The sequence below is a fragment of the Silurus meridionalis genome, chromosome 3 (genome assembly GCF_014805685.1).
Source record: "Silurus meridionalis isolate SWU-2019-XX chromosome 3, ASM1480568v1, whole genome shotgun sequence".
Taxonomy (NCBI): domain Eukaryota; kingdom Metazoa; phylum Chordata; class Actinopteri; order Siluriformes; family Siluridae; genus Silurus; species Silurus meridionalis.
The window spans coordinates 19055640-19073480 of record NC_060886.1 but is presented as its reverse complement, the minus strand read 5'-3'; the positions used below and the strand labels follow the sequence as shown (position 1 = coordinate 19073480).

At 36.9% G+C, this 17841-nt stretch overlaps 1 protein-coding gene across 4 annotated transcripts in view; it reads left to right on the top strand.

The window, feature by feature from the left end:
- Positions 1–498: 498 nt before the first annotated feature.
- pde11a (phosphodiesterase 11a) overlaps positions 499–17841 on the top strand; it is a 53282-nt gene continuing 35939 nt past the window's right edge. Inside the window, exons 1-3 of one of the 4 annotated variants that reach the window (XM_046845210.1) lie at positions 499–689; positions 841–1640; positions 3141–3299. In XM_046845210.1, the coding sequence (XP_046701166.1) occupies positions 542–689; positions 841–1640; positions 3141–3299 (1107 nt within the window). In that variant the 5' untranslated portion in view covers positions 499–541. Of the gene's footprint in view, positions 759–840; positions 1641–3140; positions 3300–17841 lie in introns of all 4 variants that reach the window. The other 3 variants (XM_046845211.1, XM_046845212.1, XM_046845213.1) reach the window with 3 other exon arrangements.

The window sequence follows — 17841 nt, the reverse complement described above, 5'->3', positions numbered from 1 at the left end:
TTATTTGACTCCTGTATCCTTTCACTAAACTGCAATATCTGCCACGACCACTGGAGGCCGCGATCTCTTGAAACTCTCGTTTCACCTAGTATTTCTGTTCTATGGTTTGAGAAAGATTTTGGTATAAAAAAGGGGGCATATTAAAACTCACTATTAAAAAAATGTCTTAACATGCCTAGAAGACCATCATGCTGGCTAATGCATGTTTTGTTCTTGGTTTTACCAAAATGCACATCCCTACACCCAAAACTCAGGGCCACATGTTGGAAGGAACTCAAATCTGATTTGAGGACACTACGCTTCATCAGAAAGAAAAACTCTAAATGTCCTGTTACGTGCTCTGCAGTGTAGCATACAACTGTAAGGAGACACATCATTCTGATTAACATTGCTGAGAGCATCTCTGACATGAACTACGTGTTTGTGACGTGGGTTGGACATAAAGGAGAGCATCATCTGACGTCACTGGCGGATCTACGACACGCTGCTGTGCCCTGTGCTCCTCCACTGCGCTGTTGCTGATGCGGCGCGCCGATTCACAATGAGGCGGAAGCTCAAGTTATTTGAGAGCATGATCTCTCCAGTGCCTCCGCTTACATATAACAGCAACGAGCAGCAGGAACCTCGGCGTGTCCCACACTGTGTGGAGATGTTGGGGAGGCGTGGAGTGAAAGCGGACTTCGGAGCAGGTCAGAATCCATTGGACCTAAACGGATGCTGAAGTTGCATGGGTTTCTATGGATTTGCTTCAAACTGGGGTATTCAGTAATTTTCATATTATGTTTTTTTTCCTTATGATCGAATACTTCCTAAAATTTGGCGATTTCTAAATCTATCCAGAAACCATCGTGCTCAACATGGCAGTGCCTAATATGGTATTTTCAGATGTGGAAACTTTCCTGGATAACCATCCCGAATTGTTTGAGGACTACCTGAACAGAAAGGGGAAATACAGCATGGTAGAGAAATGGCTCAAAACCCACCAAGCAAATAAGTATCCAGCGAGTTCCGGCACGGACGCGGATAAATCGCAGGTGTGTAAGGACAGCTGGGCGAGTAAAGGGGACGGGCTGCAGCGGCGCGCCTCGCAGAAGGAGCTGCGCAAAACTTTCGCCCGCTCCAAAGCGGTCAACGCGAACCGGACGTACGACGAGCACGTGAGCTCGCGCGCGCAGGAGCCGCTGACCAGCATGCGGCGGCGCGCGCTGCTGAGGAAAGCCAGCTCGCTGCCCCCGACCACGGCGCACATCCTCTCCGCGCTGCTCGAGTCGCGCGTCAACATCCCACAGTACCCGTCCACCGCCGTGGACTTCAAGTATTACCTCAAACAGCACAACGAGCGCGAGTTCTTCCTGGAGCTGGTGAAAGACATCTCCAACGACCTGGATTTGACCAGCCTGAGCTACAAGATTTTGGTGTTCGTTTGCATCATGGTCGATGCGGATCGCTGCTCGTTGTTCCTCGTGGAGGGCACTGCGAACAAAAAGACCCTGGTGTCCAAATTTTTTGACGTCCATGCCGGGACCACTGTCTTGCCATCTCTCAGCAACTCAGATGAAGTCCAGGTTCCGTGGGGGAAAGGGATTATAGGTTATGTGGCCGAGCATGGGGAGACTGTTAACATCCCCGACGCGTATCAGGTGCGAAAGAGTGACAGCTCATGAAAAATGCATCCTTTTCCTTTCTCCATATTAGGCCATTAATTTCCTTGGCAAAACATCTGAAGTTTTTTTTTCAGTCATGTACCATTACCAGAAGCTGATCATTAACTACCTTCATGAGATCTGTAAAAATAATGAGCTGGCAGAGGCCATCGATTCCTGAATTGATTAGCTTCCCTAAAAAAATGCACTCTCTCCATTTCTCCCTCCTATGATCTTTCGTGCACTTTGACTCCAGTTAATTGGTCTGTCAATCTCCACTGACGCTCACTAACAAGCGAGTTTTTTCCACACTTTACAAATATAATACATTATAAAAGAGTTTTCCTAAAACGCTGGTTCTTAAATCTTTAGGTAAAATCAGACAAAACGGTTATGCAACAGGCAACAGATGGTCAACTCACACGTCAGTAGAAGTTGGAAAAGCATTTAGATGTAGAGAATTTCAAGATATTTACAAGACAGATTTAAGGACAACTTACATTTGAGAACAAAGCATCACTTCGCAATCAATGAACAATCCGACATATCAGATGGGAATTGAATAACTTCAGAAATGTGTATGTATCTGGAAAGTTGCGCTCTGTTAAATAAGCATTATATTCACAGGATTACTGGATTTGAATATGCATTTTTATATTCAGATATAAAATATATACATACATAATATACACGTTTTGATACATTGAGTCCAAGTTCATTCGAATCTGGTGGAAATGCACAAAAGCTCACAAATGAAAACGTATTACCACAGAGTGGTGATTGTCAATTTAAGTTTTGAATTTTTCACATTTCTAGGCTTTTTCATCATCAATAAACAACCAGTGAAGGGAACATGTGTATATCGTAATCTAAAGAAATGTGGCTTTGTCAAGACTGAGTAAAAAAACATTTGTAATGTTATGTTGTAATTTGGGGGAATCGTGAAATAAATGAAATGATAAAAATCTGTACAATATTTGAACTATCTTTGTGCTCCATTTGTCTGTATTATCGGAGTATATGCACTAGAAATATTTGACTCATAACCATTTACTTTATGAAAAAAGGGTTCATATTGCCTTTTTTCTGCTTTAAAATTTTTTCACATTAGATAGAAGGAATAAATGCTTTTTTAAGTCACATGATTTAAATCATGTTAGTTTTATAAAACATTTCCACAAGGGCTTAAATTAGATCAAATTGTTAAAATGGTTATTAAGTTAAATTGTAACTTTCAATCATCAGGTCAAAAAATCCTGTGAAGTTCCACCATCCTACATTACCTAATGTACCTAATATACTTGAATTCACCGTATTTTGCGAAACCTTAAGCCGCAAAATAATTAATATCCTGAACAATCCAGGATCTATTTGCTGGGTCTGAACTCACTGAGTGGTTTATAGGGGCTACTGAATACTAGTTTTATAGTATAATTCAATGAAAGTCTAATAATTGTGTCACAAAGTGCTATGCTATAATATTTTCTCCCTCCATAGGACCATCGTTTCAGCGATGAGATTGATAAGTTGACAGGTTATAAGACCAAGTCCCTTCTGTGCATGCCGATCCAGAACAGTGATGGAGAGATCATAGGAGTGGCACAGGCCATCAACAAAAGCCCTAGCGGCGCACTGTTCACTGAGGACGATGAGAAGGTAATGTTTTTTCACCTGCTATTGGTCATATTTACTAGCCCTATTGATGATGTTACATTCATGTTGAAAAGCAATGGTTGAATTTGACTATTATGACTAAATGTAAAAGTTTATTAGGATTTATGAAAATTGTTTCAAAGGAATCTCATACTATTTGTAAAACACATACTCTGACACTGTCTTTAAGGAAGCTTGCTGTAGGTGGTAAACAGAGGCCAGGGGTCCAGCACTGTTCTTGGTTTTTGGTTTAAATCTTATTGTGATTCCTGTGGTGTTGAAGTAGGATTTCATTGCATGGCCTGTGAAGGGCTGATTTTGGTACTGTTGTTTTCTTGCGGTCCCATTACCTGCCCTTAATGTTGAGCTCTGGCTATGAAGCATGCAGTCTCGAGAGGCTGTTTGCATTGCAGTGGAAAGTGCTAACCTGTGCATGACCTAACATGTCTAGGGGCGTAACAAGGAACCACATGAACACAGATTAGCAGATTATATACAGTATAATGGGTGATGAAGTTGTACAAAGTGACTCACTGGAATTGTTTTTTTTCTTCTTTAATAGCTTCATTCATTACCAATCCCCACTGAGTTTACTTGTTGTGCTTATATTGTTTGCCAAAGTACGACAGGAAGAAAGCTTTGGAAAAGAAGCGAGGCACACATTTGTCATAAATCAACTAGCATTTTTCATTTGAACAAAAAAAATGGGTGTTGTTAGGAATTAGCAGCAAAACCAGAAAAGGTTGACACTTTGAATTGCAGAATCACCAGGCTGCCTTAGTCTTCCAAGATTGGTGAACCATCAGCGTTCTTCCTTTAGTAAAAAGTACTGTACACAAACTTTACAAATAATTTAATACCATTAAAAATGCCTCAGTAATGATTTTGATAAGGTCACATTGAATAAAATACCAAGTAAAACAAATAAATAAATTGATTACACAATACTCACTGCAGATCGAGTTCATAATGTGTTTTGCTATAAGAAATGATAAACAAAATATTTAGCTATCAATATGCAAAACTGCTATATTGCTAAATGTTATCTTGTTACATGATTGTTATATAAATGAAAATACTTTAGAAAAATCCACCAATCAAAATGAGGGGATTTATGCATGTTATTCCCCCCATGTTCATCCCCATCCTAAGCTCCAGGATCTACTGAGTGGTAGCACTAACTTTCACAGCCACAGTTTAACTCTCCCTTCAATTTAACTTCAAACAGCTTTACAAAGCATCTCTAAAAAATATATATTATCTCAAATGTCTGCACTCACAGCAGTGCTCTTGTAAGCAGCGTTCCAGCAAAGGACATTTACAGCTTGATATTGCAGACAACTGATGTCTTCTTTGTCTAACATGCAAAAAAAAAAAAAAAAAAAAATTACAAGCAAGAGGATCACCTGCTTTCAGAGTTTTTTTCACATTAATAATCATATAATAATTAACATACATTTTATTCACAATTCACCTAGAATATGTAGCAAATGTTTAAATTGAGAAAATGTACCATTTTAAGGGAAAATAGGTTAATTCTGAAATTGATGGTTACACGTCTCACTGTGCAGCATTCTCTATACATCTAGGAACAGTCCATGTACATTTGGGAACAGTGGAGACCATTTGCTTGAGTTTTGGAAGAGGAATGTTGTCCCATTCATGGTCATACAGGATTCTTGCTACTCAACAGGACTGGGTTTATCTTGTCATATTTTTCTTTTCAGGATGCACCAAATTATTATTATAAAAAAAAAAGAAAATTGGTGAAAGGTCTGGATTTTAGGAAAGCTACTACAAAGCCATGCTTTGGAGTATGTGGTTTAGCATTATCTAGCTAAAATATGCAAAGCCTTTCGTGAAAAAGATGTCATCTAGATAGACGCATATGTTGCTCTTAAACCTGAATATACCTTTCATCATTGATGTGCTTTTCCAGATGTGCAAGCTGCCTAATCCATAGGAACTAATGCACCTCCATATTATTAGAGATCCAGGCTTTTGATGTGAGCACTGATAAGAAGCCAGATAGCCCCCATCCTCTAGTGGTCCCTCTCATTTAAGACGCTGCATCTGTGGTTTAAAAAAAAAAAATTCATCAGTTTTCAAGAGCTTCATGAGCTTTGCACAAGGGAAGATGGCTACATTCCTGGATCATGTTCACATATAGCTTATTTTTTCTTCAGACATTGATTTCTGGAGGTGTTTTTAAACCCATGCAATAATTTGCATTACAGAATCATCTCTGTTTTTAATGCAGTACCACCTAAGGGCCTGATGATCAGAGGCATCCAATATTGATTTTTGCAGTTGTCCTTAGTAGGCAGAGATTCCTCCAGATTTTCTGAATCTTTCGATGATATGTATTTTGATATTATGTGTATATACATTGATGAAACTTGCCCACTTGCAAAATTCTACCCCAGTTATTTTCAGTAACACTCACCTTTAGCCTTTTGTTGTCCCCATCTCAACATTTGAGGCATGTTGCAGCCATCAAATTTAAAATCACCTTACCTTTTGCATCTTGAATTACCACAGTTTGGCCTGTTTTCTATTGTGTTCTATTGCGAATACTATATGGGTTTATGAGATTTGCAAACCATTGAATTTTGCATTTTACACAGCGTTCCAACTTTTTTAGAATTGTGGTTGTAGTTAGTATACCGTGGTCCCCTGGAACTCTCGGGGGTTACGTTCAAGACTTTCGAGTTCCAATAATCCACAAATTTTGGAGACACCCCCCTGCCCCTATGGTATCTTAGTAAATTCATGTAGACATTATGTCACTTTAATACAATAATGTGTTTTACTTTTTTTTTTTTTTTTTTACATTTGTGAAAACACATCTTAAAATGTTATGCCTAACGTTCCTGAACATTCCGCGTTTCGCCGAAGATTCCCGCCTCTGAACCTACAGAATGTTCCGTGTTGTGTCCAGTGTGTATTTGGTCTGTTACTATTTAGATCAACTGTATATGTCAGAAAAAAGAGACAGAAAGGTGTATTGTTTAAACATAGAACAGGAGACCATGGGGTGCAGGTCATCATCATTGCCTACAGGTAAACAGAATACCCCAATCCACTCTCACCTGTCTCTGAGAACTGTCAACTTTTACAATCAGCCTTAAGGTGTTTTAGTTCCATGTGATGTAAGTTATCTCTTTCTAACCTTCTCTGGCCTTGCTACACATTTTTTATAAAACAGTTATAACCATAATGGCATTTTCAGCCATTTGGAACCACTGCTGATCTAGATGATCTATCTGTAAAGAACAATATCCTTATGAAAGTCTTATTTACATAAAATTGTGTAAAACAGATATCAAATTCTCACTGAATGGTGGTTGTCTGGTGTTCACATGGTAAAGTTTATCTAAAGATTCACAGCAATGGAATCCACACCAATACCTATCAATTATGTTTCATTGTCATCTACAGTACATTTATTTCAAATTCCAATTTCTTTATCTATTTTACTTTTCTAATCTATTTACTGTTATATAAACAAGCAAAACTATGCTTGTTTGTATAACAATATTCATACTAAATGTTCATTGTTATAGTCATTATCAGTGCTAATTATACCGTTTAACTGTTAGAGCCATCGAAGGTAATATGAAAGAATTTAATCTGAAATTAAAAAGCATTACAGTACCAAAGGGAAATAAATAGCAAGAATTTTGAAGGGTCAATAAATACCATGGTCAAGTTCATAAATGAGAATTAAGCATGCTGGCAGGCATGTTTGTTGATGGCAGTGGAAGTCATTTGTGTTGCTCATAAAGGAAATCTAACAAGTCAATCTTTTACCAATTAAATAAAAGTAATTCATAAGCTCAAGCATGGAAGACAAATTCACAGACAGTAACAGTGAAGTACCCCCATATCTCCACACGCTTTAAACCATTTACAAATGTTAACATTATCCATGTGAATCTATTATCTACTGTGCCTATTTGAGCTCTGTGCTTGTATAACTCGAAAGAAGAATGCCAAGGCGTCAAAGACATTACTGCATATATTAAAGTCTGTAAAAAGGCAGCTTGTCTATGCAATATATAATTATCTTAGACTTACTGACTAATTGCTTTCCATACGATTTATTTTTTAAATGATATATATGCAGAAACATCGGCATTCCACCTGCTACCCTTTCATTAAAATGAAGGAAAATAGTGTTTTATTAAGAAATGCACATCTTTGTAAAAACAGGAGGAACATTTATACTGTGGAGAGACTGATCAGATTTTCATTTAACTTGTGTTAAATCCCCTAAGACTATTATATGTAGATGAGCATGGCGCTGTGTTTGTACACATATTACTCTGACAGGAATGTGTGGGGGAAAGAGAGGATCTCTGTGTTCCAGAGAGCAGAACCATACAGCACCAAGGCCCTGGTTTTTATTGCTACGGATAAATGCTCAGGACTGTGTTTTCAGGACAAATGTCAAACCTATTTAATTATATAATAAATGATTAGTGGAGATTTCTTATTAATTGAAAATGTTTTATACAGAATAGGTTTACTCTTTGGTTTAAAAAAGTGGGCTTTAAATGAATGAATAACTGAATAATTAAAACGTATTTTCATGTATACTGTAAATTACCACTTTGTGCGTTAATCCTGTGGGATTATTGCAAAAGTTTAGGAACAATTTGATGGCTCTGGAGAAGGTAGGGGGTAATGCTCAGTTGCTCAATGGCAGCTTGCCAGTGCTGGCGTTTAAATCCCTCACCTCCTGATCAGTAAGCCTTAACCAAAGAACCACCACTGTCACCAGTGAGCTATCGATACAATATAAAGAGACTGTACTGTGCTGATTTTATTTAAAATATACTCATACTAAACAAAGTTTTTAGATTCTATTCTACTGTAATGATTTATAATACTACTATCTGTTGTCACAAATTAGAGGGCAGGTTCCCTTTTAGAGTTTTGTTCCTGACTTATCCTCTTTTTCCTTCCTCTATCTTAGTGTAGTTTTCCTTACCACTGTGGCATTTGGTTTGTTCCTTAGGAATCAGCTTTGACATTTGAAATACCATAAAGCTACCTTTAATTATTGGTATTAGTTCTATGCAAGAATAAAATGAAATGAAACGAGAAAAATAAGTCTTTCTATGATTCAATAAAATATGTTTATACTTTATTTGGGGTAATGGAGCATCTTTGAAAATGCACTATTTTCAAGATTCCAGTGCATACACTATGTCAGTGCATACACTATGCAAAAAGAATATGAACAAGGTCTTTACATAGTGTAAGGAAGTAATTATGCACAATTATGTGTTTAGTAATGAAAGAGTATTTTAAATGGCAGCATGATGTAGTCCTTGGTGGCCTTGTTTGTAGGCCATTTTGGATTCTTGGAGTTGTAGTTCTATGCCAATATCAAAGACATGACAGAATTAAATAATCTATTATGTGCAGTGTAGCAGTACAACACTACAGTGATTTACTACAAGCACTGAAGTAAATCTATCACAATGAAGAGAAGATAAACAAAGCAACAAAAACTTTATGATTAAAAATTTTTTTTTAATGAATTATTCAGTCCTATGCTCGATTAGTATGATTCATAACCTACTATTGCAGAACAATGTCTTGCTCTATGTTTGCCAATACTAGCTATTGAATGCATTAAATCAAATAGACACTTAAGGCAGTGGTAAGCAAAATAAGAAGGCCCATGCTGTTGTTGCTGCAAAAAGACCTGTGAGGTAATTAGATATTAATTGTACTGTAGGCACTTTGAATGGACAAGGACTGTAATTCTAACAAGCTCAAAGATGCTTAGCCAGACAGATTGATCTTATTAAGTTACAGGGGAAAAAAGACAAGAATGTCAAAGGCAGAGGGTAAGAGAGGGCAACTAAAAATATATATTGAATATCATGGTTATAGTTATATAATCTTATGTATACTTTATACTGTCTGACATGTGGAGTTTAAATAACTGGTCATACATTATAAAAATTAGGTCAACGTTCTGTTACCGCGTTCTCTCTCTCTCTCTCTCTCTCTCTCTCTCTCTCTCTCTCTCTCTCTCTCTCTCTCTTGCTCTCTGATACACACAGGGTTAATCAAAATCTATTCCATCATTTTAAGATACTCTGTTGTCTTGACTCTAATTGTCATACTGAAATACCACTAGAGGCAGATTATTCCTAGGAATAGTAAGGAGACAATTATGAATGGAGATTAAGAATAAGAAGAAAGTTTGTAAAATAAGTAGTGAACAAAGAAATAGTTATGGACAACTATGGACAGTAGAGAAAATGACTGAGAAAATGCAGAATTACAGAGTTGATATAAGAGTATAAAAGTATAAGAGTTATCTAGGGTTCATAGAAACCTATGAACAGAGGAAGTGAGAATCACCTGGAAAATACCTCAATGTCAAAAGAAAACAGCACAGTGTATGACTAATTAATGTCTTAATCCATGTGGCACAACATTTGGCACTACAGAAAGTAACATTTCTGGGTCATGGGTAAGAATCTGTACAAATTCTAAAATTTTTAGACATAGAAAAAATCTGTTGTTCAGAAGGGAAGGAGAATGGTAGATAGTGAGATCAGACATAGACCGGTGAGTCCTGTCTCAGCAGGCTGTCTAGATTCCCAGCAAGAGCCACAAGTGCCAGTGTTCTGGTTTGCCATCTATTTGCACTCTGCCAAGCATTTTCTTGATCTAGGACACCATTTATGGGCATCGATGGCACTTCCCTGAGCTAACTTTCTGTCCATTGACACCACATTTTTCTCAAACAAGTGAGAAAAGCAGTGGCGGTAACTGTTTCTCTATAATAGGTCTTCACTCCTAGAAAGACCCCTGTTATTACAAAAGATCTGCATTTTTATTATAAGGTTGTTACTTAGTCATTGGGATAATAACATAGCTTTGTTTATTTATGTTTAATTCTGAACAGTTTGTAGTTCTAACAAGCCCAGGGGGTTTACTATTGTTATAGCTACTGTAAACAATACCAACAACAAAACTGAAATAAATGTATAAAAAAAATAGAATGACATTCTGAGACAATACATCTGTTTAATTATTAAATATTCCACAGCAAAGAGACAAAGAAAGCTCAAATTTCACAAGAGGACAGGCAACGTATTACATTGAAAGATAACATGCAGCTTTTGTTGATACTGTACCATACATTTTTGCAGTCAGACAGTAGGTGCCAGCAAATGTACCACTAGGGGGCCTGAACAAACAAACTATAATGGTCAATGTTGAGGCAGAGAGCACATTTTTGGTGTTTTTTTTTCAGCTTCCAGAGGACACAAACCCTAGCTGTGAGTGTGTGAGTCTTTCAGCAAAATGTGTTAATTACATGGCCAAGCCAAGAATAGTAGGTTTTATAATGGGGTTAAGGATGTCCACGTATGCCAACAGTATGTACCCACAGGCCTAGTGGTTGGACAGTAAGAAAAGTGGAAAACTCAAAATGTAAAAAAGTGCAGGAAGAAACTGACTCAATAGGAGAATGAGGTGTGAAAAGTAGGGATATTGACTAACACGTTACTGTCAACATCCTAGCCCACGTAGCAGGCTTAGTAGGGAATAACACACCATAGGTGCACTGAGGGAACGAACCATGTGGAGCTGCAAAGTAAAAGAGGAGAATAGAGGGAAACTGATGCAAGCCCTAGTTTACCTTTTATCAGGATCCAGTCAAGAAATTTAAAGCTTGGGGAGAAAGTACAAAGCATGGTGATGACAAGCCATACTAATGCAACTTTAGGACAGGCCTGCTAGTCAGATTGATGGCAGGAAGATATGGTGCTGTGGGAGAACCAATTCCAGTGGGAAAATGAGAGGTGTGTGCACATATGGTTTGCACGTACTGTGACTGAAATTAATATTAATACTGAGAGAAGCCAACTGGATGCTAGGATCCATCAAACCCTGTAGCATTTTCACAAAGGCATGCAAATGTAAAAAATTATTAATTCATTGTGGCTATAGAAACACAAACAGCTGTTTTTAGTATTAAACTGAACTACGTTTTACCTGGATGCGAATCAACAGTATTTTGAACCAAGATTTAGCTATAAGGTGCAAATAAGGGTGAAACATCTGTCAAAACTAATCAAACTAAAGTAAAAGTTTGATAGGTCTTCTGGACCAAGCAAAGAAATAATTGTAGTTAAGAATTGAAAGGGTGCAAAGTGAAAGTGCTATGGGGTAGCAGTGATAAGTGTGAGACCACCCCGCCCGGCAAACAAAACAGACCCAGGCCAGTTTATCACAGATAAACAAGCTGATAATAAACTGATAATAGTTAAAATGACTGGTGTATAAAAGCCAGCATAAAAGCCCTGATGAATAACTGTTGATGAGCTTTTTATCTATTGACAAAGATTACAGCATATTTCTGTAACGCAGTGCACAAACTATAATACGGTTCTCAATATCAGAACATAAAACTTAACTGGTCATCAGATACCCAATATTATGTAGAAGAATGTATAAGAAACTGGCTGAACATGCCAGACAGTGTGAGTGAATGTAGCCTGAAAAACAATGAAAAAGAGAATCACAGGCATATTAGTGTGCATATTCTCCTGAGTGCAACTGTGTTTGTGTTTGTGGGGTATTGCATCAATCGCCTTGTCATAAGATGCTAATGTTTAATGAGCTAGAAGGTCAATTAATCAACAAACTGTGAATCACCATCATGAAAACATAGACACATACATAAACACTTGCACTAACTGCTATATACAACATTTAAAGCTTTTTATAAGATAATACTGTGAATCTGTGAATGCACCTGAGCAGGAATATTATGAATGACAAACTGTAGTTTATTTACATAAAGAGAATAATCCAGGCCAGGCTGCAAATCTGTGTCTCTGTATTTAACAGAGCCTGTATTTAACAGTATATGCATGTGTGTTGAGCTCAGTCCTACAGCGTCTCTCAGGCAGAGCTCAGTGACACTGCTGATGCACTGCTCCTTTGTGGTTTTTATGTGCTTTTCAGTGTGCATTAGCATCACATTAATGCTTGTACTGCTCACCAATGAATTAATGATGAACCTGTGTGTATATATATATATATATATATATATATATATATATATATATATATATATATATATACATACATACATACATGTGTGTTTGTTTGTGTGTGTGTGTGTCTGTGTATATGTCTGTGTGTTTGTGTGTGTGTGTGTGTGTGTGTGTGTGTGTGTTTGTGTGCAAAAGAGAAATAAAAAACAGGCAGGGTTAGAGAGCTAGAAACAACAAACTGTGGGTGATTAAGAGTGCAAGATAGAGATGGGCCTAGAATAGTGTGTAGATTTTGTTTCGAATAAGGCTTTGCTTTGAAATGCCATATGAGCAATATGTAGTGTAGGCTTAATGTGCATTTGTGTCAGCAGTCATTGACTAACATTTAGCTGTGTCAGTACTGTATTTATAGAAGGAATCACTTAAACTACTGTATATACCCCCACAATGGATGCAACAAAATTTTTTTTTTATTCATAAACTAAGTTTTATTCGTAGCTGACAGTATACTTCTGCTTGCATTAGATAAATTACATTCTGGATTGTGGGGATAATGGGATTGGCATTATGAAGGGGTTTTTTTTGTTCAGCAAATGCATACAGTCACGTTCTCACAGTTATTCTATTAATAGATGTGTAAGTCATTCCCTTATGCTTTGAGGTCTAAATAGCTGTAAGACACATGCATCTTATATGCTGGTATGTGTAATCAGATCTAAATTATTCAGTATTGGTTAACAGTTTAATAAATATGAGAATGCATAAAAGAAAATTGTTTTCTTTTCCGTTTGTTAATTTTCTATTATTAAAATAATTTCCCATACTGAATAACATACATGTCCAATAATACTCATTCCTCTAATCATTGATTCATTGATTCACTCATTCATTTAGTTAGTAACCATGTTTAAACCTGGATTGGTCTCTAGTTCATCGCAGTCAAATAGATGATATTTTTTAACATTAGATTCCCATGCTTTTTAATATAATTGGCAGTAAATTGCCTCCAAAAAAATTTGGTTGTGGTTACTTTACAATTCCCGTTCACACAACCTTTGACTTTTTTGGTGCTTATCTGGACGTTAACTCTGCTCGCTTCTGTTTCCAAGCAAGTTGTTGCAATTTACAATTTCTTTTTACCTTCTTTAAGTAGAAAGCCTTCACAGGCATGGAAAGGAGGGTGATGCCACTGCAGTTAGTGCATTCAGAGATTCTAGTGTATTGTTTCTTTTGGATCTTGACTATCACTTCCCTTCACAAGTCTTCTGGGACCACTTTGATTTGCCAGCATTTGTTAAACAGCATTGTCAGCTTTTCAGATATGGCCTGGCTTCCATGCATTAGAAACGTTGCAGGTATTTCATTCAAGCTGACTGCCGCGTTGTTCTTAAGGTTTTTGTTCATGATGTTTACCTGCACAATGGGATTTTGTTGATGTCGACTCTGAGCTTATAGTCTTTTATACCCCTTGAAGTTGTAAGTGGTAATCAGGTCTGGTTGATTAAAAGTTGCCAGAAAGGTTCAATCCACCAGTTTTGTTCATATTGTGTGATGATAAACTTAAGAGTTCATGTATATGATTAGGATATTTGAGGTGCATCTCAGGCTGGTCAGCACTTTGACTGTGCAGTAGGATCCACTTGTCATTTCAGTTGACTGCTCCTTGTGCTTCTTTTCCCTTCCACTGCAACCATTCCTTCTTGTCTCTTTGACAGCTTTTCTTCACAAACTGATGCAACTATGTTTATTGCTGACTCATTATGTCCAATTCTTCAGCATTTATTGCTGGCTCCCTTTTCAGCATTGCGATCATCTCAGATTCTATGATTGCTCTTGGATTTATTTCTCTCTCTGGTGCTGACAGCACCATACAATTATGTACAGTGTGAATGCTGTGATGGTCTGTCTGATGTCTGATGTCCAAAGTTCCACATTCTCCCACATCCACCATGTCTTTAAGCAAATTGAAGCAATTGTGTGGTGTATATTCTATTTTATACAACAGAATAAAAAAGACTGAAACAAAACTACTTGAAGAAGTTAACTTTAAGGCATAGGTAGAGTTTGGAGAGGTCATGGGTAAAGACTTAGGTGGCATCAAAGGTTTTCTGGCAAAATATTTGGCACTTTAGGAGGTGAAAATAAGACCTACAAGGGAAGGTCTGACTATAAGTGAAGTGAAAGTTGTGTCCACATTCATAAAGTATAGTCAAAAGCATTTACATGGATGTCAGAGTCAAGGGTGTGTCACATATTTCCTCTACTGTTTATGGTTTTCATAACCAGGATATTAAGATGCATTAAGATTACTTACTTACTTTTTCTGGCTCTGGTTTTGTTCCCAGTCCTCTCTATATTTAGAAAATGTGTGTTAAGAATGTGTTTTACTCTTTACAGGTGTTACATATGCACATAAGTATGTAGAGAATTAGTCGTACCCAAAACCTTAATAAATCCTGTTGTACATTTAATTTGCTTTGGATTATTTAAACATATAAACACCACTTTACTTAAAGTTTAATAAATGAGGCTTATTCTTCTGATCCATGGTAGTGAAGTTTAGTCTTCTGGGACTTCTGTTTACTGGTCAGTGTATATTTCTGTCCTTATCTATGGTCATAATCTGTATTAGTATCCCAAAGACAGCCTTCAAGAGACTGTTGTAGTAAAAGCATTGCTTTACCAAATTGTGGAATCCAGCTGTCCAGATGTCCCTGGAACATGCCTGCTAGAATTTTATCTGATATATCCTCCAGTTTTAAGCTTATACTGAGGCTCTCTAATAAAGTTTCTTTGACAAAATGACACAACGTTCTATATATTACATAATATAAAAGTATATTCAGTCAGTATTGTGAGACACAATGTCTAATCTATTTAAATACACCAGGGGTTTTAAGCCATCTATGTCCAATGACCACACTGAAAGGTAACCCCACCCTATTATATATTTATTTATACAGAACTCCACACTAGCGATTCAGACTGATAAAAGATGCCATTTGAGGAAGATAGAAGTGCTCTCCTCTGCAGCTGCAGCTTCATCTGTGTTTATATCCTATCTAATAACACAGCTGCTCATGGGGGCCAAAGAGCATGTGGGCTTTTCTTATTCTGAATATAAAAATTAAGATAAATCTATGGCCTGCATTGATTCTCACACACAAAGAATTTATAGTGCCATCATCAGTTGTACTGTGGTGTGACTTGGTCCCCATTAAAGTGTTTGATTGTAATACCTGCTTCTTTTGCCAGTGCAATTTATCCATGTTTTGGAAATAAAGCACCACTGATTATTTTAGGGGTGGTGTATACAGTGTGGCAGGGCCCTGATTGTTCCAGCAGTGATGTGCAAACCTTTAAATGCAAACCTTTAAATAAAATTGCATCTCAAAAGTCACATATTAAATACAAGTTTTTAACAGTGAACAGTGAACATTTTTTTCTTATGTTGTTCCATCAAAATATCCTGGAGTGCTTTACATTTTGTAGTAAAATGCTATAATTTCTAAAGTTGATTGAAAATTATTGCAATTTCAGTGTGTAGCAAAATGTATCAGCTTGGATAATTGGAAATTGAAAACAGTTCACGTCTTTTGTGCTACAATGTTTACATTATATTGCCTGACTTTTTTACAGATTATTTGCTTTTGCTGATCTCAGGTTGGGTGGCAATGGACATTTTGTGTAAACACAGCCACAGACAGTTAATGAGACTGAAACGGTTTACTGCTTGTTCACTGGACACTGATTAAGTGTAGGCTAACTGATGCTGTCTATTGAGACTCGCTAATGAAAAGCATTAGTAAGAGCAGACTTGGGCTCATTCTGACCATGTTTATAATACATGAATTGAGGGCTTAGAATGCTTGTTAAATAAATATAACAGTTGTTGGTGTGCATAGGCAAAGTATAAGTCTCTAAAACACAATGATTATATGAACAATGTCACATACACAACCAGACTTTTTCGTTAAGCTTCTCATTGTCGGCACTGGACTTATCACTCCAGATGTGCATTTTAGTGAAAATCATGTGCCTGTTCACACCGAAGCATGATGGAGTGCTGCTCTCACATTTCATTAGGCGCGTGGCTGACAACAAAGCACCGCTGAGGGAATGACAACAAAGCGTCGCTGAGGGAATCTGTCGATAATGCTCCTCTCGGCCAGGGTCACTTCAGTACTTTATTAACCCATCCTTTAGTCCAGTGTCAATACAGTTTTCTCCTGGCATACAGCCGCATCCGTGACACAGCCCAGGCTAATGGGTGAGCCAACATAATCCAATTAAACCAAGTCAGGCTTTTCCTCGAATCCTTGCATATCGAAGCAGGATTTCATACCTGGCTCTCAGGGGAATGGAAGGAATAGTAAACCCATCTTAAAAACCTCTCAGTCTATCAGGGAATAGAAAAACAATCGATTCTCATACTATTTTTGATTCTCTGTCCAGAATAATCCAAATAATAATTATAACCTTGTACACAGGCATATGCATATCAAACTTATATTATGAACAATGGATCAAACTGATTAAATACCCATATAAATTCTGCACTGGTCACACTTAGGAATAAGGATGACAGAACAACTATATGAGACTACAGAAATCAAGACTGGTGATGCATCAGGATGCAGAAACATTCTTTTTTACTTGCATTAAAAAATACAGATATATACAGAGATATTTTTTAATTCTGGTACCCAAAATCAAAACTGAATCAATTCATGAGGTACTTAGAGATTCCCACATTACCGGTGCATCTCAAGAGGTTGGTGAAGGAACTCAGCAGTGAATACCTGTCTTTTTCATTGTGTTGACTTAATACAGTCAGTCAGCCAAAACACAACAAAAGTGCTGTCTCTGACAGTTTATTTTAAGATGATTTTAAAGAGTTGTAATTGTGTCCAAAAGGAAAAATACAGTTTGTAAATCCTCAATAATAGAGTTGACCATTAAATATAGTAACGAGTAAATTTACTGACATTGCAAAAAACATGGCTAACAACAGGAATTATGTTGTGCCATTTTTTTATTTTTATTATTTGTTTTTGTGCTTTTTGTTCAGATGGCTATTAGCTGTTGTTTTTGCTTAACAAAGAATTTGATTAAGAAAAGTAAAATACATGTTTTTGTGTAACAAATAATTAGCTAATCGTAGCATAATGCAGTAAAATAAAGCTCTGTACTGTCAAACAAGAAAGGTAAACTGTAAAGGTAATACCTCAAAATGACCAAATAAAGTCTTCATAAATTGCACATTATTGTTAAAAAGGATTTGAATCATTCTCAGACCTTTTTGTTAGCTTTAGAGCATGTCTGGTGCCCTACTCACCGAAGAGTATTTGACAAAGACTATGCTTAATTGTTTGTTTGTTTGTTGAAATGTAGTTTTATAAAATCAACATAGTGCAGAGAAATGAAGCTCAGTTTTTACACTTGTTACAAAACAAACTTAAATACTGCATAAATGCCTTTGAAAGTGTTTTGGTAGTTCAGATGTC